Source organism: Rhea americana, unplaced genomic scaffold (assembly GCF_003343005.1).
Source record: "Rhea americana isolate MKP2758 unplaced genomic scaffold, rheAme1 scaffold_5, whole genome shotgun sequence".
NCBI classification, from domain to species: domain Eukaryota; kingdom Metazoa; phylum Chordata; class Aves; order Rheiformes; family Rheidae; genus Rhea; species Rhea americana.
The window spans coordinates 5,908,260-5,933,931 of NW_028186645.1; the positions used below are offsets into that span (position 1 = coordinate 5,908,260).

General features: G+C 42.0%; 1 protein-coding gene across 2 annotated transcripts in view; it reads left to right on the forward strand.

The window, feature by feature from the left end:
- Positions 1-16,816: 16,816 nt before the first annotated feature.
- ASB2 (ankyrin repeat and SOCS box containing 2) overlaps positions 16,817-25,672 on the forward strand; it is a 33,860-nt gene continuing 25,004 nt past the window's right edge. The window contains exons 1-2 of one of the 2 annotated variants that reach the window (XM_085317512.1): positions 16,817-17,162; positions 24,034-24,392. In XM_085317512.1, the coding sequence (XP_085173638.1) occupies positions 24,148-24,392 (245 nt within the window). In that variant the 5' untranslated portion in view covers positions 16,817-17,162; positions 24,034-24,147. The remainder of the gene's footprint in view (positions 17,163-24,033; positions 24,393-25,672) is intronic. The other variant, XM_085317511.1, reaches the window with a different exon arrangement.

Genomic DNA, 25,672 nt, shown 5'->3' on the forward strand with positions numbered 1-25,672 from the left:
TATAATGTCTTTATTAACAACCAGTGTACATAATGATGGCTAGCGCAGTTCTCCAGGAGCTGGAAGACCTGAGACTGTCTCCATTTTAGCTTATTACAGTACTCAGGTCACCAGCTCACCTCTGCCTGCCCCCACCAATTGTRGAAGAAATCTGAGCTCCCAAATCTCAAGTCTCCTTCGGCTGCTGATGCCTGCAGATCAAGATTTGCATTGCTTAACTCAGCAGTGCTGCAGCCCTATATTGTGTCTAGCCCAGTCTTCCTCACTCATTTAGACAGGTTTTGACATGTGTTGAACAGTGGCTACATATATCGTTTATTAACAGCAGGGGACAAGATTTAAAAATGCAGTGGGTCATTTTYAGAACCCTGCTGCTATTGTTAATAACATACTATCATGCTAATGTGTTTTATTAAGTGAATAATTGGAGCAAGGGAGACGCATGAAGTTGGACAGAGACAGTCTRGTGTGACACAATCTGATGTTGTAGCAAGGAGGCCCTTAACCCTTCCAGCCTTGTTGGGACTGCATCTCCATTTAGCCAGTAGTATATATGATATAGTAGCAGCAAACTGAGTTGCTGCCACTGCTAGTCTCTGTACTTGGAGGGGGTAAAACTTTAKAGAAGCCTCAGAGATTAGAACCAAAGCCAAAACCAGGTAACCATCAAAATGAGGTTAGGTAAAATGAAAACAGCAGTTGTTTGTAAATCATGTTGGAAGAGGAGTTCCCCGAGCTGTCTGTCACATACGTGACTCATTTTTTAAAGCTCTGCCACTGGCTTATTTATCTCTCTCTCTCTTTCATTTCATTCAGTGCTAGTTCTGCTTGCTACTYTTGGAATGCTTGTCTCCTCTGCACATCACTAGCCTTAAAAAACTTATCAAACCCAGTAGGGCATCTGGATAAACKGGAAAACAGATTAACTTGTACCCTGGGTATTTGTTTCTAGCAAATCTACAAGGTCTCAAACAGTTGAAGTGTCCACAATGAGAACAGAGCATGGGGAAAGATGCCCATGTGATAATTGGCCTCTGTGTCATTGCTGAATCCAATCCCAAGAACTTTACAGCCCGAACAGAAAGTTCCACTTCACTCTGTGGAGGTTGCAGCACTGACTCACAGGTCATGACAAAATGTGAAAATCACTCCTGCCACTGTATGCAGAATGTGTACTTGTGAGAGMGTACACACTATTAGCACTAGAAGAAAGACTATCATTTGCAGTTCTCTCTTTGCTACAGTAGACATAATCTGCTGCTCAAATGTCCCACTGATTGCACCATGCATGAAAGTGCAAATGCTCCACATGAACAGCCAGAGCAGTGACTGAGGGATGAACAAGGACCACACGCAGTCACTGGGACTCTGCTATCCGAGCGCAGAGCAAGAAAGGTGCTCACATCTTGTTGCTTGGAGGCTAGCTCTACTCTCTGCTAGGACACAGCTTCCATCTGCTCTTTAACTTGCATTCTGGCAATAAGCTTTGCAGTGACACGATCGACTTTGACTTCTCTCTTTAGAAGCAGAGTCTTCTGGAACATGTCTGTGCTGCTTTCCAGAGTCTTGCTGGGGTCCTACCAATGGAATTGGCTTTTCAAGTCAGAAAAGGCTTTCAGTGAATCCCCTTGAGCCTGCATAAAGCCATGGCAGAGTACAATAATATTTTATCTTAAAGCTGGGCAAAATCTCAAGTTCCACCTTCTTTACCACTACAGTACAGACATACATTTTAAGTGGTGGTGATTCCAAACCAGGACAGAAATGTGATAGTTTTAAGAGAAACTTCTCATATTGTCGAAGTAAACCATGCAACTTCCTTGGACTATWCTAGGAGTATCCATGACCCAGGGCTCTGTCCTGTCACAGCTCCCCCAGAAGCAAAAGCCGGGGAAACACTCATCAGTCAAGGAGCAGTTAAGCAGCAGTAAAGGGGATGACGGTTGTCTGGCCAGTACCCACCCTGTCATAACTGGTCAGGCTACCGAGACAGTTCCAGGTAACAGTCAAAACGAGACCAGGCAAAATAGAAACAGAATCCCTTGGAGTAACTGTCATCAGTGGTGCTGGCTGAAGAGTAGGAGGAGAGTCTTGCTGTTGGACACGTTGGGAAATGTCTGAACTGCAACCAACCTTTACTCATTGCTATCTGTAGTGGTTTTGGTGTGCACTGATTTAAATGACTAGTGAGTGATGAGTCCCTGACTCCTGTGGGACAAACTAGGTTAGAGAGGGACTTAACCTCTAGAAAAATCTAGTCTTGAGGTTTTCTTCTTTGGTTTCATTCCTAGTTTGTTACCATATTTTCATCACAAATAACTGCTTCTGGTTAGCTGTGTGTATACCAAAGTGCACATTTTTTAATGTATACTTTTTTTGTGAGTGAGGTGCATCTAYAAAAATGTGGCTCGGCTCAAATTTGAAACAGATAAATGTACTATTGAATCTACTATTTACTGTGGCTTCCTTCACTCATGGCACTGTCTCACCTCAGCCTTTAATACACAGTACTGAGATAATTTTCCTGAAGAGAGCCATGCTCTCACTTCTCTTGGGGCCTGAACTTGGTTCCATATGGTAACAGACAAATGGATAGAAATGTCTGATGTGAGCTTGGCTGACACATGTACTGTATAYTGGGAGAGCAGTATTTAGTTTTAAAGAGTGAAGATGTTGCTCTCATTTAAGGAGAGGATGAAGTTCCCTGAGAATCTCTGMCACACATGGGAATAGGTAACAAGATTTGCCCAACCTCACTGGTGATGGGGATGTAWATGAGACCTTCATCCTCTTCCTCTCTGGGAAAATACACCACAGTCAGTCAAGAGAAACATTTTTGTCCATCTAGACCAGGACTGCACAATGCAAGGAATGTTGTACTTGCACCAAAGCATTACCCAAACCCCGAGTTTCTTACTCAGCCATCACTTGTTCCTGATCTAATGAAATGGCCTGTGGCTTCAGCAAGCATTCTGTGTAAGGGAATATTTCATGAACTGAGCTGCTCTCTGTAAAGGTGCTTAAGAACAGCCTCAAGGCTTGCCCTGGCAAATATTTCTTCTGCRTGCCACTATGCAGAGCACTGCCAAGTTATGTTAACACCCTTCTTTGGGAATCCAAGGATATGCAGAAAAATCTGAATGTCAAGCAGGACTGCCAACCTTTCTGGTCTCATACTCACAGCTTTGGAGAGTCAGGAGTGCAAGAGCTCTCCTTCATTCCTTGGAGAGTACAGGCTGGAGATGACCATTTCTCCTTCCCTTCCCTGGGGACCAGAGAAAGGGACCAACCGGGTGTTAGTATTGTTCACAGTGTACAGATACAGGTCCCCTTGGTAATCTGAATTCCAGACCATGGCTCTCTCTGCTGGCTGCTGAGAACACCAATAAGGGGCAAGGTCATGGTGTCAGCCAGGAAATTAGTGAATAGCCATATTTTAAAAAGACCTATGTTACTTATTTGCCAGCAGAGATCAGGCAACAGCTTTCATCAGATTCTTCTAATAATATTTATAATTACTGAATTTTTGTTGAGATACAATTATTTACTTCTTTGGCCAAGTCATAAGCTCCGCAATGCTGATGTAAATTGAAGGGGAATCCATCACATTCAATGCATGTAAATTAGAGGAACCGAAGGCAGGGTGCATCTCCTTTTCTGTACTAGATTTATCATCAAAATAGTGAATGCAGTGACAGTTTGAAAAGTTCTTTATGAATTTATGAATTGATAACGAGAAAAGTTTAAATTCTGATTTTTGTAATGCTTGGTTGATTTCAAAGGAATTGCACTATATGGAAAACTTTATTGTATAATGCAAGGTCATTTCAGTGGGTATTTTTATTTTGACTTTTCTTTTAGATTCAAGATTAAGGTGAATGGAAACGAAATTGGAAATCTAATAGTTTTTATTAGATTTTGCTTACTTAAGAAAGACTGTGCTGCATGTTTATGAACAGATCAAGAATTTGTTCCTGGAATTAGGAACAATAATTAGGGGCATATCAGCTTGCAGTGATGAGAGCTTCTCCTAATATATTTCTTAACCCTGGTAAGGGTAATTATATGTGGTGCATTGTTATGGTATGTAATCACACAGCTCTGCTCGATAGCACATGATAGCAAAGATGAGAAAAGAGTAGAGAGAAAGAAAAAGGTCATTTTCGTTGTGTCAGCATCAGCACTTTCAATGCCAAAGGGATTTCGGTCTTCTCGGTGTTTCCAGAGATGACTGTACTTTGAAATGTTATGTGTACAGCATGCTCGGATGTCTTTGTATGCATGAGCAGGGCTCCCTGTGAGGACACAGTGGCCTAAAAACAGTAAGAGAATATGTAGCAGGCCTGTCTAGCTTCTTAACAAATGGACTGCAAAGATTATACTTCAGCATTTTACTTGGGGGCCAGGCAGCAAATGAACTGTATAATACTATATGATGGAGAAAGACATTTAGGAGGCAGACAGGTTTTCCAACAGGAAAGTTCCACCTACAAGGCACAAACAGAACAGCTTTTATATCATGCTTCCCTTTTAAGTTTAAAGTTCACACTTAAATCCTCAGATCTGATATTTTATAAATCCATGAGTTCAGATCCTAACAGGTGAGATCCACATATATTCATCAGTATAATCCGGAGTGTGATGCTCTGTTGAATGATTCCTTCTGTACGGGCAGATGCTAAAGAGCTCCTGAGGATTTCCTTCAGATAAAATTTTTCTTCAGATGAATCTCTGCAGAGATTAATATAGTGCTCATAACTGCCAGAGCTCTGGGGAAAGAACCTGAATAATTTTATATGTTTTACAGATGGGAAWATGAGACATAGACCCGGTTACCGATTTTCCAGTGTCCACAGAATAAAGCTGGTGGATACAAGATGAAAAAATGAGGTTTCTGTTGCAGGATTAGTCCCATTCAAAAGGTCTTAAGTGCTTTTATCCATTTGATTTGTTTATGGTTGTAAATTTTGGAAGTCCAGAGTCTCTTATTACAAGACTTTGAGGTCTTTGAGGGCAGGCTGCAAGAGAATGGTCTTGAAATGTGCAAAACTAGTGGGCATGTCCAGTATGTTGCTAATTCTTTTGAAGAGGTATTCTGTTAGGAAGAAATGCTGCCAAAATACACGAGAAGGACTGCACCTCTTTGATCTTTTGTGCCTTATTGAGAAAGCCCAAAGGCAAGTCATTTGGATATACAGCAGCTAGGTAGGTAGGTTTGGACAGTAGTTTAGATAAAGCAGATCGATGCATAGATGTGGTATGTAAATAGACAGCACAACGTTACAAATGTGATAGATGGATTAGATAGACTCACACATGAACAGCAGCTGCAAGTACTCAGTTTCCCTGATCTGTCCTAYRCTTTTTGGAGGGTTAGTCAACCAGYTGTGCACGTGTCACATTATGCATTGACTCCATATTATCTGCTATAAATTCTCCTTTTGAAATGATGAATCATCTCACTGCCTTCTACAGAYTCCCTTCCCCATTTTGCAAGAYRAATTTAAATTCAGCCAGGATGAGCTATCTATAAAAATGTAACAAACACGTAATATATTGTCAGCACCTACTAGCATTGTCTCAGTTCATTTTTATTTTCTRGGATGCCATACTTCAATTCACTGCCCTAAGAGAGAGCTGTTTTGTATGTATAAGAAAGTGACTACAAAGTCATTCCTCTTCTTATGTGAAATTCTTTAGAAACACTTCAGTTTCTGAGAATCCCCAACAAGCACATTTCCCATAAAGATTTCCTCTTAAGACTTTAAATTCAATGATATACTACAGGATTTGAAATCCTGTATTCACCCAACAGGGTCATAAAAACATTTCTTGCTGTTCTTCAACTGCAGTAAATATCTGGAATCATCATTTAAGATTGCTGGAGACCCCAATYTCTCCTGAGTTGGGAGCACAGTAGGAGTCTTTCCCTATATGCAGTGCTTTACACCCTAGGCCACATGTATTTCAATGACTCCTTCCTCAAAGAGTGGAAGCAGAGTCTGGAGAGAAGAGTTTCGGCAGGCCTTTGTCTGCAACAGCACTATCCAAAATATGACAGTTTGGTTAGATAGAAATTTCAAGGCAGATTGCAAATCTTCTGCAGATCTCCACTGCACAGCGAGGGAGCAGGGAGGTGAGCTTTGCATTGCTGCAGTGACCTTCCTGTCCACAGCTGCTGCCAGCATTCCCCTAGCAACCTTGGGCCGTGTCCGGGAAGGGGCAGCAGGACCGTCGATCACGGGCCTCAAGGCTTGCCCTGGCAAATATTTCTTCTGCATGCCACTATGCAGAGCGCTGCCAAGTTATGTTAACACCCTTCTTTGGGCACATTCTCCCTTCCTTGCTGCACATAACATCCCAAGATAAAATTTCAGACTGAAAGCCTCAAAATCAACTTCAAACTTTAATAATCCGTTCCCAAGATACCTTCAAGATACAAATGAGGCAAATAGAATTTGAGAGTTAGAGTTAGATTTCTTTGATTTTTCAGAAGCTGTTCAACTTGCCTTGTGTTGTCCTTCTCACACACTTCCAAGTCCCCTTTTCATGTCTGTGTGTATGTGTGTGTATATCCTGTTCTGTGTATGCAGAAAAATACAAACTATCTTCCTCAAACTATAATGCTCTCAACACAACTGTGATTGATTTGTATACCAAAGCTTTGTTTTCCTCTACAAAGTAAGCAAAACCTCCATCTAGTTATAAGTAGTTGTACTTGTAGTTTTAACTTATTTTGGTTCTCTGCTAAGGAAATCTTTATCATGATTTTTGTCCTGAGGATGTTTAGCCAATACAGAGCTGTGACCTGTCAATCTGTGATGACAAGAATATTCACCTCCTAAGACAAATTCTTTTTCTGCTCATGACAATTCAACCTAACAATTTGCATAATGCATACCTAATTTCTCTATGTCCCTGATGCTGTGCTCAGAAAGAGTAATGGACTCTATGCACAAATACGTCATTAAATCCTTTCCGGATCCGCTTACATCTATGACTGTCATTGTGATCAGCATACTGCCCTCACTTATACCAGATCAGTGGAGAGCTTTTTGCTGGTCTCCAAAGAGCCTGAAATCACATTGCATTTGTCTTTTACCAGACCTAGGATATTATTCTGAAGCTTAAAAAGAAAAAACATTCATATGGCAAGAAAAGACCTTCATATGGCAAGTCAATGTATGCAATTTGCATGCCRTATTATTTTTTTAAGTTAGGAGAGAGTTTCCAAAATCTTGATGGAACCTACATGCCCGCTCTGAAGTGCTATCTCTGAAGTACTTCTTGTGCTTTTAGATCTGAGCTGGGTCTCCTTTGGAAATAAATAGGCAGAGTTTCAGTAAAATTAGCAGGGATAGGCTAATTTCTAACAACTAAATGTCTGCTCATGCTTTACATAAATACAAATGAAAGACTGCATTTCCTGGTCTGGTCAGTTCATATTACACCATAAAGTAAAGAACCTAAGGATGGATTGAAAGTATGTGGAAGTAGAGTTTTTTTCTGTGTAGAGGAATACTTTGTCAGAAGAAAGCTGGCAGAAAGCCTGCAGCTTCTGTGATATTCACCCCAGCTACTCCCTTGGCACACTAATATATACCAGTAATGGATATGTCAGGTAAAGGACTTCCCCCTCTTCACCTGAACATAGTGGATTTCCTATAAGAGATCTGTATATGTGCACATGTACATGTGAACAGAGAGGATGTTTGTTTGTTTGTGTGTGTGTGTGTGTTGTATGATGATAGAGTCAAACGAGATGGTAATAGTTTGTTATAAATAATAATATGTAATTAAACTAGAGAAAAAAAGACCAGGTAATGCCTGGTTGATCAATTCTTTCTTTGAATATCTGTGTGTTTTATTTCAGTGTATTATGAGATCTTAGTGGTTTTTTCTGATTCTTTTGTCTTTGCTTCTTCTAGCGTAACACCATCAGCTCCTYTTATCCTGGACGAATATACCTGAGCATACCACTAAATGATATTGGCTGTCATGCTTTGTTATACAGATGTGATGCAGAGCAGAAAAAAACTGATACTGTGGCCAAACATGCGGTATGGATTATGGTTACAAAGATCAGTGATGAGCATAGCACCCTCCAATTACTCCATCAGTTTCTGCTAAATCTTTCTTTTCTTTTCTCTTCCCCTTCTCCTTTTTGGTTACGTTAAAAGAAAATAACATGGTTATGAAACACTCCACTCCTATTCACATCATAAGCACTGCACCAATAGCCAGAGATATTTCTTAATGTTGAAGTAAATTTATATAGACTGACTGCTTTTTTATGGCACAAGTGTTTTGACTCTAGGCAGACAAAAATGTGTCTAAGGCTCTGCTGGTGTCATGTGCTGCACAGCCTGCCCCAGCGAGTGTRCTGATATATTTATCAGAATTGCTCTCTGCAAACATGAAACTTTGATGCAGGTTATGAGATACGGGATTTTTTTCTTTCACTATTTTTTAAAGTTAACCACAAAGTTCCCTGTACAACTTGAACTCAGTATTTGAATGTTATTTCCTTGTTACTCAAAGCATGAAAAGCCAGTTTAGTATGTGCAGCCTTGCTGTCTTCTAATGACTGGCTCACAGTCATTGCTCCTGATGTTCAAAGCTGCATGTGTGGTTTTCTGCTGGTACACAGTAAGATGTTGTTAGAAGTTTGACAAGCCCAGAAATGTGCTATTTGGAGTTTGGGAAATTGTTGCTTCAAAATGTCATGGAAATAAAGAATTTAGCAAGATTCAAATTTGGGTTCAACATTACATGACAACAGGACTGTTCAGAAGTAATCAGAAAAATATTTGGAAAGGTTACAAAGTGCCAAGCTGTGAAGATTTAAACCAGTCATTTTCTGAGCTGGCAGGACTTCTCCAAGGGGAACAATTTATCCTGCCAGAAGTTTCTTGCAAATGCTCCTAAACCACCCACTGTCAGAGTCAGCCTATGGGGTCTACCTAAGCTAACCACTGGCCTGATTGATATTTACCTATTGAACAGCAGAAAATAAAAATAGGTCAGAGTTTAATCCATTATATGTAATTGTGAACATATCTAATGTAAATTAAATGCCATGTACAATCTCATTACTGAAAACAAAACCACTGTCATGAAAAATAGAATATGCCAAACAAGAAATGACTCATTCTTAGCAGCATTTTAATAACAATATCTGTGAAGCGCTGCATGCACTTACCTACACTTGCATATAGTGTGAGTAGTATAAGATGTCTGAACTTGTCTCACAATCGCAGGTTAAAAGCACCTCACTCATTAAGAGGAAAAAAATTGTGCTTTTAATGAGATTTAAGCATTTGTGAAAGATGCTCTGCAGTCATGCCCTGCTAGCAAAGAGTTTTTGTATCTGGAGAATAAGCACAAAGAGAACAGAACGACTTCCCTACACTGTGCCTCACTGTGGTCTCAAAAGACTGTCCCCTTCTGATGGTGGGAGAAGGTTATTTGGCTGAGGAAATAGTGCAGTGCCAGCTGCACTGTCCCTCATGTGATTATGCTGCCACCCAGACCTGGACTGAGACCACTTGCTTTCTCATCCACTATTGCACAACTGCCGTGCATCACCTCTTTCACTTGGGCTGGGCTAGTTTTGGCCTAGTGACCTAGGGAGCCAATTATATCCAGTTTCTAATCCCTTGAAACAAAACCCCTTCCTTTCTCAGCTGCTGCACCAAAGGAGTGAACCAAATTCCCCGCACTCCTACACTACTTGCTCTGTGAAAACTCAGAGTGCCTTGTGTGYTGTTAGCATATTTAATAATAGGTAGATTTGAACATTACTGTTGTTGGGTCCCCTCATGCAGAAGCATGGAGAGATGCTTAATGAAGAGCAGCATTCAGCATTTTCTATCTTGTCCTGGAGAGCCTTCCTCCACTGGTGGCCAGCAACATCGGCTCTGGTGACATGGGTTGACACAGGCCACTTGTACCAGCTGAAGATCTGTCATGATGTTTTCAGTATTGAGGAGTCACTGACACTGCTCCTGGCCACTTGGCGTGGTGTTGACTTGAAGGGCAGAAGGACAGAAGAGTTCAGAGCAGTGCTTCAGGAAGACCAGGAAGGAGAGCTCTGCACTGACAGCTCTTGCCCACGTGCAGCCAGGCACATCCAGAACTCATTCTTCAAGGCCTGCTGAAAACACCCTGCGCTTTCCTTTTGTGAAGAGTGGGACAAGATAAATGCCAAGGAATAAAACCTTGTCAGTAGCTCAAGCAGAGAAAATGTCATATTTATCATTACAGATCTGATTAACGTCAAGACAGTTTGACTGAAATTCAGCTCCTTACTCCAGCCTTCATTTGTGCTGTTGTGCTTGTTCTCACCTGTAAAGGTTTTAAACAGATTTTCTGTTTAACTTTGGGTTTTTTTTCACTTGTATAACAGTTTTTTTTTTTCTGTGTTTAGATTTTCCCTGGAGTTATGATCTCTAAACATGGATCAAGAAGCTAAACATGTTTAGTTTGGAGATAAATTTCTCCTTGCCTTGGCTATGCTCAGTGGTGTCACCTAGCCCTATTGTAATTAAGGAAACCACAAATGTAGCAAGCTATTTCTTAGTTGTGAAAGAACTTGTCTTTTTCTAGGCTTAGAGTAGGAATTTTAGCAGTCATTGAATTCAATTCGTGATGAAATCAGAGATCTTTCACTTCAATGGAAAAAACCCTCCACAAATCTTTTCACAGTTCCAATCTAATTTGCCTACTCATGTCCTTTTTTTAGGATGATCTATATTCTCATACATAAATGGTTAAGGGACAATAATTATTACTTAATACAACAAAAAATGAATACAGAAAAGAAAATGWTTTTTTCTGTCTTTCTGCTTTTAGTGGTGTCTCTTCCTTCAATATACTTGTGACTTCTATTATTGCGCTGTCTGCTTATCAGTTCAGTAAATAGAGTGGACAAATCTGCTGAATTAGTTAAGTATACAGCTATTTTTAACTGAGTTAAACATTACATGTTCATATGGCACGTTGTACAACAGATATATGCTAGTGTCATATGACATTCTGTCCAGACACTTGTCCTAAATTTAGCGTTAAATTTATCCTGAGAGATGTAGGGCAAACAGTCAAATGTCAGCCCTGCAAAACAAACCTATTGCATTATGATTTGAATTTAAAGGAGGCACACATATTCTGGTCCTCCCTCATGCATGCTCAAATCAGTTGGTCCAGGAAAACCAAGCTTTCCAGGTGCCTATATGAAGGATAGTTAATCTGATCAGCTCTTCAAATATTGTATTTATCACATTTGAATTTGATCACACTGCCAAAGCTGCATTGGGTAAATAGAGATAGTGGTGCAGTGTCCTTTAGCTCAGTCTGTCTAGTTCTTTCACTGATCTCATTTGCACAGTAACTGATCACCTGCCCATAGCTGAGACAGGATAGTGTCTCCAGTGCACAGCATAGTAGGCATCAATGTGGGTGACAGGATGTCCTCCTGCCTTTAGTTTCAGAGTCTGGTGGCAGTGAACCCTGCTGGGATAACTGGAGGCTGCTTCAGCCTTAGTTCCATGCCAGGCTTGAACACCTCTCTGGAATCAAAACCACCCTACCCACCTCTTCTCCCTGAAGCCTGTGCACAGGAAGGTCCTACTCTACCTCTCACTTACAGGTCAGTCCATAAAGCCTGTCAGCATTAGTTTAACTCTCAACTTGTGGAAATTCACAGCTGAGTTCCTTGAACACTCTTGTGCTTAAAGATATGAAAGTTTTTGCGAGGTGCTGAATTTAGATACAGATATCTCTTGGTTTTTGAGGCATATTTATCTGAGGGAACAGTAGAGCAAGGACAGATCGGTATTTAGAAGGCCTGCTGTTCTTGGTCATTAAGGGAAGGGAAGGACGACAATACAGCAGACCATATCGTGTACAACGCACACGATGGTTGGAAATGAGTGACAATCTTAAAAGAATTACAGAGGGTACCAGAGGAGCGCATCAAAAATCRTGAAGTAGGAGGTTGTTCAGAATTTAAATCAGCCTATGGGATTGAATGGAAAGATATATTCCCATTGTAGTTTTTTACAGACTACTTTAAAAAACTCTGTAGAAATGTTATTTCCCATCAAAATCTGTTTGACTTTTCCATCACTGCTGCTCTGAAATCACTATTTTTGCCAGTACCTTTGCTATTCACAGCAGACTGTCTCATGTTGGCGTTCTTATCCTCCTTCCCTCCCCAGAGCAACAGGGCTGCAGCAATATCTCTGAATTTTGTGTATTTTGTAAAGGTCAAGAAAAAGAACAAGCCTTTCGTTACAATTCTTACTAACACATTATAACAAAAAATAAATGATATTTGCACAGCAAAGTATAGCTAAAAGATAATGTTTATGCTTTCTCACTTCCTCCAAGGGACACGTATTTGTTTATATAGTCTCTGGGTTGCATTCACTTTGTATTAGCATTTCATGTTCTCCTCTGACTGATTCCTCTTTCAGTTTGAGTCAGTGGATGTGACCTTACGATGACATTTGCAGAGGGAGGCTGTGACTGCAATAACTGTAGGTTCTTCCAAAGCTCACTGGCAGGTCAGATCCAGGCTGAGTCATCAAATATCTGAAATGGGGCTTAGGAACCTGAATGCTAGCTGTTCCCATTTTTCCTCATGTCATGTCTCTAAAGGAATGAGAAGTCCATTCTGACTGTAACGAAGAGGTGAAAACTTTCTGTGAACAGCCATCATGCACACCTGTATATTGAGCCAAAGTCCACCCTGATTTGTGGGTGTGAATCAGGAGCTGTTAGAATGAGATAAATTCCTCCTGAAAGTGGAATTACGTTCTTAGTAGAGAAAACTTGAAACACCTACATCTTTGCAACACTTTAGGCAGCAGAGTAAGCAAGAAATAACGTATATTGCATTCCCTACCCCTGGGCATGCGTGACATTCTGCACCTTCKACTGTAGAAGTACCTCTGGCTCCTTGCCTCTTTCAGGGTATTGTGGCCAAAGCAATCATTAGTTCTTGCAAAGGAAATTGAAACCATCTTCCCCTGTGGGAATTCCATCTTCCTGTTATTTCAACATGGGTTGTATAGCAGGAGATATGGGAAGGGTTGCTTTTCATTCTGATACATGCATTTAATCTTCGGAAGTGTCTATTGGTAGCACAGCATGGCCCACACTGAATGTAAGGCAAAGCTTGAGGCCCTGCTCATTGGAATATGATTATAAAAGGTATAGAGTAGATGTGCCCTAGATCTATATTCTCAGTGAAATATACCACCTAAAATATATTGCTGTCTTTCTATAGTGAAAAAATTCGGAGAAGGTATAAGTAGCATGTGAACTGTTCCAGGTAACTGGTGCATAAAGTAGTATGTTGTTCTGTGACAAAGAATTGTGATGAATTGTGATATTTTCTGCTTTACGCAGGAGACACTAATGTCAACAGAAAACCTAATCTAACAGTGGTTGTGCAATTGCATAACACAGCAGGTCCTCTAGCTGCATCTTTTTGCATCTTCTATCTGGATATATTCAGTAGTGGCTGTATTCATATGCTTAAAAATTATTATGTATGAATTGAACCACATTAAATGTCCTGACACTGTTATTCTGTTGCAACTAATCAATATTTTCTTGCTTTCAGAACAATTCCCATGAGCCAAATGCTTGCATGCATCATCAGTAGTAATATGCTATCAGTGAGAATACAGTTTGTGGTAATGTCTCTTTTCACGTGCATTTCGTCATCAGGTGGCAGAAATATTGCCACCTTCGCACAGAGAATGAGTCTGTAACAAGCTCATTGGTCTCCTGGGTTGCATGAATTACCTCTATTTTTTCACCAGGCTTAGTTACCTGATACAGACACGTTTTAAAGCAAAGCAGTGCTGAAGAACTGAAGAGCTGCTTAATTCAAACCAATGGAAGTTGAGCTAGTGAACAAATACAGAAATGGAGCAAATGTTAAATGTGCTTTCCTCAACTGACTTCTGCTGGCTATTTTGAAGAAATATGAAGAATAAATAGAATCATACTGTGTGTTTAGCCATTTCTGTTTTTCCTGAGGTAATCCTCTTTTGTCTTCACTGAGATTCAACTCTCTCTTACTGTAACCTGTTTGTGAGTCCTGACTCCCCCATTAGTATAAGTTGGCTATCATCTCCATCATTTTCCAATTTAAGAGAAAGAAAGCAATTATTAACATTCAGTGCCTGACTTTGAAATCTGTAACAGAAAATGACATCAATTTATGTATTTATTTTTTCAGGTGACATCTTGTAATCTTGAATATCTTGGGATTAAGCTGAAGACACAAATCCATAACTGGCTGTGTCCCTTGGAAATATTAACAAGTCCGATGCAATACTAATAAATCATAATAATTATTATTATGCTTTGGATGTGTTGTAATAAAGCCACAACATTGTTTTATTGGAAAAAATGAACCCTCAAATGTATGACTTCATTCCTATATAGCAATATTTCTGTAATTAATATTTTAAACTTTGAGGTCTTCCTCTGAGGATACCAAAATATTTCATAGATATTAATTAAATAAGGTCTTATTAGTCAATCTCTGTCCATATAAGTAGTCTCACTGGCTTCCCATGTGCAAGGAATTTTGGACTCTTCTCTGAAGTTAATACATTTGATTATTTCACCAATGTGAAAAATGAGACACAGAGGAGTTAAATGATTTACTCAAGACAAAGGGGAGAGTTGGTGATATTTGAAAATAGATCTTCTGAAGCAGAGTCCTGTGTTTTCATCAGAAAATGATGCAGAAATATTTGTAGGAGCTTGAAGCAGATCAGATCCATGTTACTCATAGTGCTGCCATCCTCCAGCAATGAGCAGTTATGCTGCCAGGTGTGTCCAGTCTCATGCTCTGAGTGAGATGCTCGTGCAAAGAGCTCCTGCACGGTGGTGCTCTGTGGCTAGACTTCTCTCCCCCCTTGTCAGCTACAGCTGGCAGTCCTTACCCATGATCTGCCATCCTGTGGCATTTGGTTCGCTGAGACAAGGAGTAGGGAAGAGGCTACAGTACTGTGCTGTGCTGGGCATGTGCCAAAAAAGCCTGCACCCAAAGTAGACATCCAGCTGTGACATTTACCTCTTGGGGTGATGCCATATGTCCTATATGTCTCTCTACACATGCCCAAACATGGTGCTCTCAACTTGAATGGTCTGTTCTGGATGAAGCTGAAAAAAAGCAGGGCATGGCCCACACTTTACAATGACATGCTCCTCTCTTCTTGTGTGTCCCAGGACCAGAGTATCCTTCACAGTTTATGTGTGGGGAGGGTGGACTGGGCACTGGAAGGAAATCCATGAGTGTAGGAGGGATCGAACTGCAGTGTGCATGGTGTGAATGACATGGAGAACCACCTGCAATGTTCATAACAGCTGGCGAGTATCCTCTTTCTAAGCAAATAGTCCATCCTGGAAGACTTAGGCTCCCTCACCTTTGCAAGGTCTGAGTCTGAAGTATCACCTTTTTCCTTGATGTCAGTAGGACAGGGGAAATCATACAGGTCATAAGGGTGCCAAGGGTGTGGATCCAACGAGCAATTGCCAAGGGGCAAACATAAGAGTTAAATCAGGGAGATTTTTTACTCTTGTTCTTAAACCAAGGCTGTTACAATCTTAAAATATTTACAGGAAAAATAGCGCTGGGTATTGTTTAAAAGTCTTAGAGAGCTGACAGACGTGTTGTTGGGACATAAAGAGTTTCACACCCTCCTAGCAGTGACAACCAGGGTTCCTTTGCCTGCCACAGTCACTGCTGAATATCCATGCAGTTACAAAGAGCAGATCATTTAGTGGGCAGCAGAGAAGGTGGATGTGTGATATAACAGCCTGAGCAAGTTGGAGCAGGGAGCAGGCAGGGAGAGGGACTGATGCTGATCCTGAAAGACCCTAAAAGCAAAGCAAGTGAATTAGAAGAGATCATGTATTGGCAGTTGATGCGGTTCTGCTAATGAGCTCCCTTCAAGACTGCTCTTGCTAAGCCCTAGGTGGGGAGTGTTTATGCACTGACACTGCCAGGACAATCAGCCTGAGGCTGGACAAGGTATTCTGAAGCAAGAAGAGACTCATTAYGATCTGCAGTGTGTTCTCCTTATATGCATTGTTTTGCCGCTGGAATCAGTGAAGTAAGAGCTGGAGGAAAAAGTGTAGGCCTCATCTTGATTTCATTTTATGTTGTTCCCCCCATTCATTATATCAGCTGGACAATACATACTAACCTTTCCAAACTGAGTGTTATCCCCATGTTCCTGCTAATCCAACAGTGTCATTTCTTCTATACATGCCTGACTATTTTCTTCTAGCTCATCCCTGGGTCAGAGCTCTCTCTTCCCCGGCCAGCTAGCCCTGTACCAGATGTGGGAAGGATGGCTACCATTTCACATTTACRTCAAGCAGAACATAGGGTCTGTCTTTCATATTTACGTGTTATGAGAGCAGTTCTTTTCCGGTAGTAAGCCCTTACAAATACCACTTGGAACAGGTTCACAGCTGCTTTTGTCATCTTTCAGAATTCTGAAGTCCCACATTTGTAGCCTTAAAAATATATGAACTATTGTAAAGCATCAATAAATACCCATGGTAATGTTTGCCCTGTTTTGTTTGTTTTGTTTTTAACAAGCAGCAGCTACAGGAAAAGTAAACTGAACTCCTTTCTCCCTAATAAATAAAACTTTCCAGGACAACATCTTTTACTTCAAAATTATACAGTAATTTCTTTTTTATCCTTTAGGTTCCAGAAACATGGCCATATATGGTCTGCTTGTCAGGGACAATAAATAATGATGTAACAGAAAGGTCAGCTTTGTGTCATTTAGCTACAGGATGCTTGATGAAGTGAAGTTCTACAGATTAATGCAGCAAAGAAGAACTTTAGAATGGGTAAAAGTTTCTCCAGTGCATCTTCAAACAGGAAATCTGAGATTCAGAACAACTTATATTTTGGCTTGTATTCGCTGATCATGGGGTGATCCAGAAATAAACTCCAGGCTTCAAAGTGAGAGCGTTTTAAAGCCGTCCTGCAGTTGATCGAAGCATCCAGGCAAAGCAGGGAGATGAATACCAACGAGGATTTTCTGAATTAAGACTTAATCAAGGAGATAACTAATTTCAACAATATTAATAGCCTTTTTTTTCAGAACAAAAAGGTAATGCAAATGTGCATGTTTTGAACTTATTTTGCATTTTCAGTCTGCCAGTTTGCTGTGGCTGTGCAAATACTTATTCCTGTAGCAGTTTGTAACCTAAGACCCTAACATAGACTTTAGAGTTTTTGTGGTTTTGCTTTTGATTTTTTAAATAAGCCATAAAACACTTACTATTTAAAGTTAATTCTGGAATAGTTAAGCGGGAAATGTAGCTCCATCATTTCCTTATTTTTCTTTTGCTTTTAGGTGATGCTTATGTCTTCTTCCTTAGAACAGTTTGCTCAGAAATAATTGTTATTGTTGTTATGACATGCTAAGGTACAGTGAGTGTAGTGTGCAAGGTATGGTCTGAAGAAAAAAACGACAAAAGTAAATATGATTTCCTTCATTTAAAGCTTTCCATTCGGTACAACAGAAAGCTAACTGTTGTACTGCTAACTGTTACTGCTTTCTGAGAAGAAATAAAAGCATGCCAATATATACATTTGCAGTAAAGAATTTGTGCAGAATCATAATTCGATGGCATTATACAATATGCTGGACTGATAGGTGACCTGTTTTGACAGCTGGGGCTTGACAAGGGAATTTGTTTACTTGGAGGATTCCTTCAGGAGGACTAGCTTTTGCTTCCTTCAGCACTGRGCTATAACTTGACCAGTTTTCATAAGTTGCTAGTACAAAATATGTTTGTCTATTGCTGCAGCTTGACAGTATAAGGCGTTCTTCTAATGCCTCACTTCTGAYGGGCACTGAAAATCTTTCTGTTTTTCAAAGAATTGTCTACTTCTAAGCATACCTGGAAAACTGCAGAGATTTATCTTGAAACTGAGCTAAAATACAGCAAAAAGTCAGTATTTCAAGTGCTGTAAACTGGTCTAGTTTCCATTGCCAGCAGATCTGGCCTGAAAAGTACAGCAGTAAGGACTAAGTGGAAGTTTAAAGAGTTTCAGTTGTGTCCTGCTGTGTTCAGAAGTAAAGGCTAACATGTGGAGCAGTACCTGCAGAATCTGGGATTCAATTTTTTCTTAGAAAAGAAAATGGGAAAAAAGCAAATTGCTTCTCTTCTCTTTCCTTTGCAGTCTCTTAGCTACTTGTTTTTTTTTTAGAAATGTGGTTTATCGGACCCTGAGCCATAAATACTGAGGTTCTGTATTAAGTTACAAGCTGATCAGGGTAAACTGAGTGCTACAGCAGGCAAAGTCCCCAGCTCTKCTCCTTTAATGACCTTGTCACTCACCTGCCACCCTCCTCTGATGGGCAATAAGTAATTCTGCTAATTCTGCTGCCTGGGGTCTATTGAACATGGACAGGCAGCCGTGCTAAGCTTTTCTTTAAGGAAGTGCTATCAATAGGGACCAGTTGTTTCAGATGCTAATGGTATTGAATAGTGGTTCTGCATGTTCAAAGCCAGCTGTAATCCTTGTTGTTTATTTATGTTGCATCAGGGATCAGAGGCCCATTCTCCCAAACACTGTATGTTGACAGAGCTTGTAGTCCAAATATAATAGCAATGTAATTGTGCTTGTCTATGGATTTTACCACAATGTGAGTGGTTACTAGTAGTCACCGTGGTGAGTAGTACCTTTGCTTTCAGTGAGCTGCCAGGTAGAGCTGCTCATTAACGCAGGGAGAAGCACCACAGCCTGGCCCTGGCGCAAGAATTTGATTTCTTACCTTATGTTCTTGTCACTAAATGCAGCTAAGCCATCTGTGTRTGTCACAGGCCTGGTTTCTACATCTCAAATAAACAAACTCTCACTGAAATCGGGAGAGCGAAATTAAGAATCAAATGGGGATATTGTTTATGTGGAGAGAGCAGGATCGGGCCCTCTGTGGAAATGGTGATAAATTTAGATCCAGGAGACCTTATCAGACTGAGATATTAAATGGCAGCACAGACAGCAAAATGCTAAGATGAGTCTCTACCAARAGAGGTCGGTAATGAAGCAATTCAAATCTGAAGGCAAACCATTCTGTAAGGAGTAATATTAACACTGTAAGCACAGCTTTAAAATTCAGGTTCTGTTCTTAAGGGACAAGCAATKCTGTGTGTTATCTGCTTGGGAGAAGGGGCTCTTGGACTGCCAGAGAAATGCAAGGAACAGCCAGACATTAAAACCTCCCACAAAAGCCTGAAGTTAGAGAGAGCAGTTAACCCATCATTTAATTTGTAGATCTGATTCCTATATTTTAAACCTACAATAAGCAGGTTTAAAGACAGCAAACAGACAGGTTCATACTGAATTTAGAGACTGCTCTGGTTGGCTCTTACCTGAACTAGCTCAGCCATCCCTACAACCAAAGACTGATTTTTTTCACACCTTTCTTACAAAAGATGGAAAATATTTAGYTTATAGCACATTAGTCTAGTTAGCTTTTGTAAAGTCATGGTAAGTAATTCACCACTAACCTGGTGGCTCTGCCACCAGATYGTATTACCCTAGCCCTAGGGTGTCAGCTGAGCCAGGGTAGGTCTGTGTGACTGCAGCAGTGCCATGTAATAYGATCGAGCTTAGCCCACAATGAAAGAATGTTAAACTAAATCAGGTTACTTTGGATTAACCTCAAGCTAAGGGCATGCACTTGGTCCGCTAGAACAGCTCACCTGGCTCACAGTAACTTGTTGCAAAATAACTTAAATCTGTGCCTGAGCCCCRTGGCTCTATAGCTACAAAGAAAACCATTTCCAGGTGGAACGGAACRGTGCCAGGTCTGCTCTGCACATTGTCAGGGTGCTCTGTGCTGCAACACAAAGAGCTGTCATGCTTCTTGCCCTCGTAGCCTGATTCAGACACACCATGAATCTATTATCCATGTGACAGCACAGTTGACAAACGGAGCAGGTTTGAGCTTCTATTAGAGGAGTCTTGCTGATCCATCCCTCTGCCTAAGAAAACTGAGGCTGAATGAGGCAGAAGGGCTTGTTTTGGTATATTAAAATATGTCAGCAAATGAAGTGGGTAGATCACTCTGAGCAAGGGGAAACGGTGGGAAAAAAGAGAAAATGGATTTATCTGAGAGATGAGCTGCTTAACCAGAGAATGGTTTCAAACCAAACTTGTACTATCTCTGTTAGGGGTTGGGATAGACAAGGCTTTCAGCTGCTTAGGATGGGCCTAAAAGCTGCTAGAACCCCAAATATGACAGTCACAACCTCATTGGGGTTGCGTCAGTTAGAGGAGRAGAACTTAAAGCTTTCTCTATTTTGGGCCCCACAACATTTCTTCCCGCAGGATGAGTCAGTGGCAGGAGCTGCTGCCAGCACTGTTGTTTCTGCACTCCATGGGACTCCTGTCAAAATATTTAGATTAGTGAGGCTCACCAGTGTGTGGGGAAGGTTCTCCCATTCCTTTGCAAATGGGGGGAACCTGGTTAACCCATACAAAGAAGTGGAGGTGAAATAGAAATGATCCCAAAATCAAGATGTTCTTTTTCTCTCCTTATAGCTCAGTTAGGCATGAAGCAAAAGAAGGAGGGAGAGGAAGATGTCAGAAAATGTCCTTTATGCCTAGGTCCCTCAGGGAGGTAAGGAGCCACCTAAATCCATTAGCCCCTCTGYTGGAGTGAAGAGGAGCTGCAACGGCACTGGGTTCCTGTGCGCTCCTCAAAGGAGAGGGAAGGGACTTGGGCAACCGGCTTAAAGACAAAGTGAGGCTGGACCCGCTGTCCACTCTACTCCTGAGTAGCCATGAGCTAAAGAAGAGGGGTCTGCACCTTACACTCTATTGATACAGGTTCCTCTTGGAGAAGAGGGCCTTAGTCTCCACTCCCAGCTCCTYCTCCAAGGACTCTTTGTGCGTTTGCAATTACAGGCAAATACAACAAACTCATCAGCTCCTTTAGGAGCTCACAGATCCCTGYCTCCCCACTGACCACTTAGTTTAGGTCTCTGAGTCATCATCAGAGCAAGGTCCCTACATTTAGGCATTGCACTGTTGGGCACTGAAGACAAGCCATCCAATTCCAGCCCAATGGCTCCACACGTTCACAGCGTGCCAGTTACTTAGTAAGTACATAGGCTGACAGACTATAGAAGTGTTGCCTAGAATGCCAGGAACTGAGCAGGCAAGCAGCAGTAGAAGCTGCTGAGAAAATAAAGCCATGTCATGGGTCTTGGCTAGCCATGGGATGGAGTGCAACCAAGGAGAGGTACTGGAGGGGCTGGGGYGCAAAGAGTGGCCAGCAGTTCTGTTATCAGAGCTGTCAGCTCTTTTAAATGCCTTGGCTTATTTCCTTTGGATAGACAGGGATCACAGCATAGGCTTCAGATATGTGTGCGCTCATTGCAAAATACAATCAAAAGCAGCCTTGAAAGATCTGGCAAAAAWCAAAAAAACAAAACTGGTTGTATTGTTTACAGCAACAGAAGGTTTTACTTTGGCAATTTTCATGGCTGTAAAACATATAGTGTATTGTAAAGAGTAATAATGTTAATCTGAAATCTGCTGTGCTTCTCTTTAAAATCTGCTGAGCTCTTTCCATTTCCTCTGCAGTATGCTTGAAATCTGAAGTACAYGCAAGCAGTGCTAGTAGATGTAGTAGACACCACTATTTATGAAATGATATCTTTAAATCCAAGCTTCTTGCAGCTTGATTCAACTTCTTATGATTTCTTTAAACTTTAYATTAATAATTTTATTTTTAATTTTGGTTAAAGAAACAAATGTAAGTGTATTGGTGCATATAGATATGGCTCTGTTATCATTTGGGGGAATCACCATTTCCTGTACTGTCAGATACCATTTCCTCCATGTCAGGACTGTCTCTTGGCCATGTGCACAGTAGCCATGACTATTAGGGCATGATAATCTACTGGAGTGAGGCTCATGGCTTGCTAGACTCCCACCCACAGGGATATGATGAGCCAACCTTGTCATGCCACCACTGCTGATATGGATGCGATTCCCTGTGAGTCCAGCTCTCCATGAGACACTGGGAGCTAGAGGCAAAGCCCCAGCTGGTGGGAGAGYGCAGTTAAATGGGGAAGGAGAGCAGGGGGGGTAATTTTGTCAGCTGATGCTCTGGCCTGGTGGGTGGCAGCAACCAGTCTTGTGCAGCAGAGGAGATGGTTCCACAATTCTTGCATGTGAGCGAGGCTGGGAAGGCGGGCATTTTTCCGGGTACTTGTGGCAAGGCAAATTCTGCAGAGYTCTTGACGCCTGTGATTTTTTTGCAGATGTGCATATTCACAGCACTCCTCTGCAGAGCTATTTGTATCCTTATGGTGTCACGTAAAGTACCTGGCAAATGTCATTTTCAACCAGATGCCAGGAAAATCACGTGAATGTGATGCAACTGCTAGGACAGAAAGACGAAGTTGGAGAGCTTCGCCAGGGTGTGCTGTGCTGATGGCACGCTCTGTTCTGCCAAGCACTCAACCCCTTGCCTCCTCAAGCAGCACGCAGTGCCTTCACCCTGGTCCTGCAGGACATCCAGTAAACCAACCACCAAAGCAGCAAGTGCTGCTGGAGGACATAGTGGTCATGCTGGGGGACAACACGGCCAGCAGTTCCCTGGGGCCAGTGTTGGGGAGCTCCCCATGACAGCAGGACCAGGCCTCGCCACCAGGGCCTGTCCCACCTCCCCAAGGGAGTAGGGCACCAAGGAAGCCCGGGCAGCCCCAGCCCGGGGACCGCTCCGGCGACAGGGATRAGCCAAGGTCGGGCAGGGGCAGGGCTGGGGCAGGGCTGTAGCTGGCACAGCTACAATGTCATGGGGCAGGGTTAGCTGGCCCCGGGTAGGGCTGAGGTGGGGACCTGGGGCTGGGGGTGGGGGAGGCCTGGGGTGGGCAGGAACAGGGAGGCATCTTCCCATTTCCAGTCTAAACCATTCCATGGGCAGTTTGGATCCATTTCTTCTCATGCCAGCCCYCTCCTTTACACAGCTTTTCTTGCTCATTGATATGCTTGCAAAGAGAAAACTTATTCCTTCTTGGCTGCCATCTTCTTAGCAAACCAAGTCTTTCCATCTCCCCTCTTGAAATATTTGGCCCTTGACTCTTGGACGCTGGAGGCCAGAATTGYCCCTGGCCTGCAGATGAGATCATGCCAGAGCACTGTATGTTGCTGGTGCTAATACTTCCCTGTCCTTACTAGAACTACCATGGTATTTTGGATTGCCTTTRCTTTCTTTGAGTCCCTACTGCACTGAGGGTTCAGTCTGTGACTGCTGAATGTGCTCTGACATTTCCCGTCTTCTCTCATTTCCATCTCTGAAACTCCAGTTTTCAGAAGAGAGTCTTACTATGAGTCTTAAAACTGATGAACTTGAACTTTGTTCCGTGAAAAGCAAAAAATCAGAAGTGAAACTAAGTAGTGTCATGTTGCTCTTCTAGGCTAGTGGAACAAAGAAAGTCACTTCAAAGAACTTGCATGTTGCTAGTGAGATCTTCAGATAGTGTGAGAGAAACATCTCCATGAAGTTGCTTTACTCTGGCTAGGAACCTGCCCTTGCACAAAACAACCCTCTCCCTTTAATTTCCTGCAATTAAGTGGGAGAAATGAAAAAATAAGAGAGATGTGCATTTGTGTTCTCCTACAGAAATTAATTTCCAAGCTGTATCTCCTTAAACTGCTGGAGATTTCCTTTACTTATTTTTCTCCTGAACTGTGGCACAGAATAAGTAGATAAAAACTTGTCTTACTTCCTTGCAGCAGCCCCCTTCCCTTTGTAACCAACAGATAAACCAGTTACATCTATGTGACAGAAAGGAGTTAATTCATTAAGCTGATATGTAGATTTAATGTTCTCTCCATGGCGAAGGTCCTTCTTGGGAATTCTGGTGAGTCTAATCAAGAGAGATGAACAAGAACAAAAGACAGCTGCATTTCTTTGTTTTCCACATTTTGATTGTCACCATCTCCTTTTACAGCAAAGCAGACAAAAGAAAAGAAAAGAAAAGAAAAGAAAAGAAAAGAAAAGAAAAGAAAAGAAAAGAAAAGAAAAGAAAAGAAAAGAAAGGAAAAGAAAGGAAAAGAAAAGAGAAATGGCTACCACCGCAGCAAATACTCAAAGAGAAACGATCGGCTGCGAGGAATACAGTCTGTACAGTAGCCTGAGTGAGGACGAGCTTATAAAAATGGCCATACGGCAGAGCCTAGGGGAGGACCCTGCAGGGCAGTCAGCTGCCCAGAGTCACCAGAAGTCAATCGTGACGGCTCCCGGCGAGGCGGCAGCCCCCAGCCGCACCAGCAGCCACAACCCGCCCTACCAGATTTACCCCTGGCAAAGGTGAGTGAGCCTGAGTTTAGCCTGTCTCGGCAAACACGCTGCCCAGGAAGGGGCGGCCAGCCTCCCCTGCCAAAACACACGCTGCCTGTCTAGTTGTACCAAGTGGCTTCAAATAGTTCATCATTAGTTTGAAAGTCAGCTTCTGGTATACAGGCAATAAAGTCAGCGATTTGCCCCTTCACAGTAAAATGAGAATCTGCTCAAAGTTGTCTCTTCTAAGCAGCAAATAAAATAAGAAACTGGACAGTCCTACAAGCTTTCTTGACCTAAATAAGCCCTGTTGAAGTGAACRGCTCCTTTCTCCCTTGGGGACACACTGCACTCCTGGCTTGGGCTTAGCCAGAGAGGGAGCACAGGATTTATTATGGGAAAACGGAGAGAGGCTAAAAATGGCATATAAAACCGTGTGAGCTGACTATCTTCTAGATACTACAAACTTTAAAAGATRTAGTTATTTCAGATCAGCATCCGATCTGAAGCACAGTTGCTCTCGGCCAAGAGTAGCTCCAGTTATCAAAGTGTGGAGGCATCACCCTCCCCAGCGATACTGTGCTCAGGCTGTGAGTAACAGAGACCTGCTGACAGTTGCAAAACCAAACTTTTTTCTCCTTTCATTTTTAAAAAGGCAAAATTCTCAAGGTGGGGGAGGTTAGTAAGTCAAAGACAATAGAAAAATACCCTTTCAACCTTTGGATTTTTTTGTGATAATTGCGGAGTACCTGAGTTCTGTTCCTCCGTCCTTCTCATAACTCCACTGTCCTCACTACCTCACTACTGAAACCTCACTACCTGCAAATGTTTGATTTCCAAGGTCGGGAGACTTGGAACAATTTGATGAGCAGAAAGGATGCTTTATAGTTACCGGATAAAAGATGCTTTGCAGAACACAGTCCTGCTCTAACTAAAGGCTTCTCGGTGTAGTTACTGCACAGCTGTATCGTCAGCTCTGCTGTGGGGGTCTGACATGGGAGGAGAAGGGGCTACCCTGGCTGTTTGGTCTTGTCTTCCTTGGGGGTCCTTTGACACCTGCTATTTCAGCAGAAGACAGCATCTGCTCTTCTGCGCCTTAACCTGCCTCTGCCTCTGCCTCAGCCTCTGCCTCTGCCTCAGCCCAGCAGTTTTTGACCTCCCACTGGAGGGAAAGCCTTCGCAGAGTTTGTAGCTCCAAATATGTAGTGTTGCTGTAGTGCTGCTGCTACTGCCTGTGAGAGCTGTGGCTCGACATTGAGCTTGCACTCTGGATCCACCTCCACCCCCTCTTCTGACCTGCTTGCGTGACA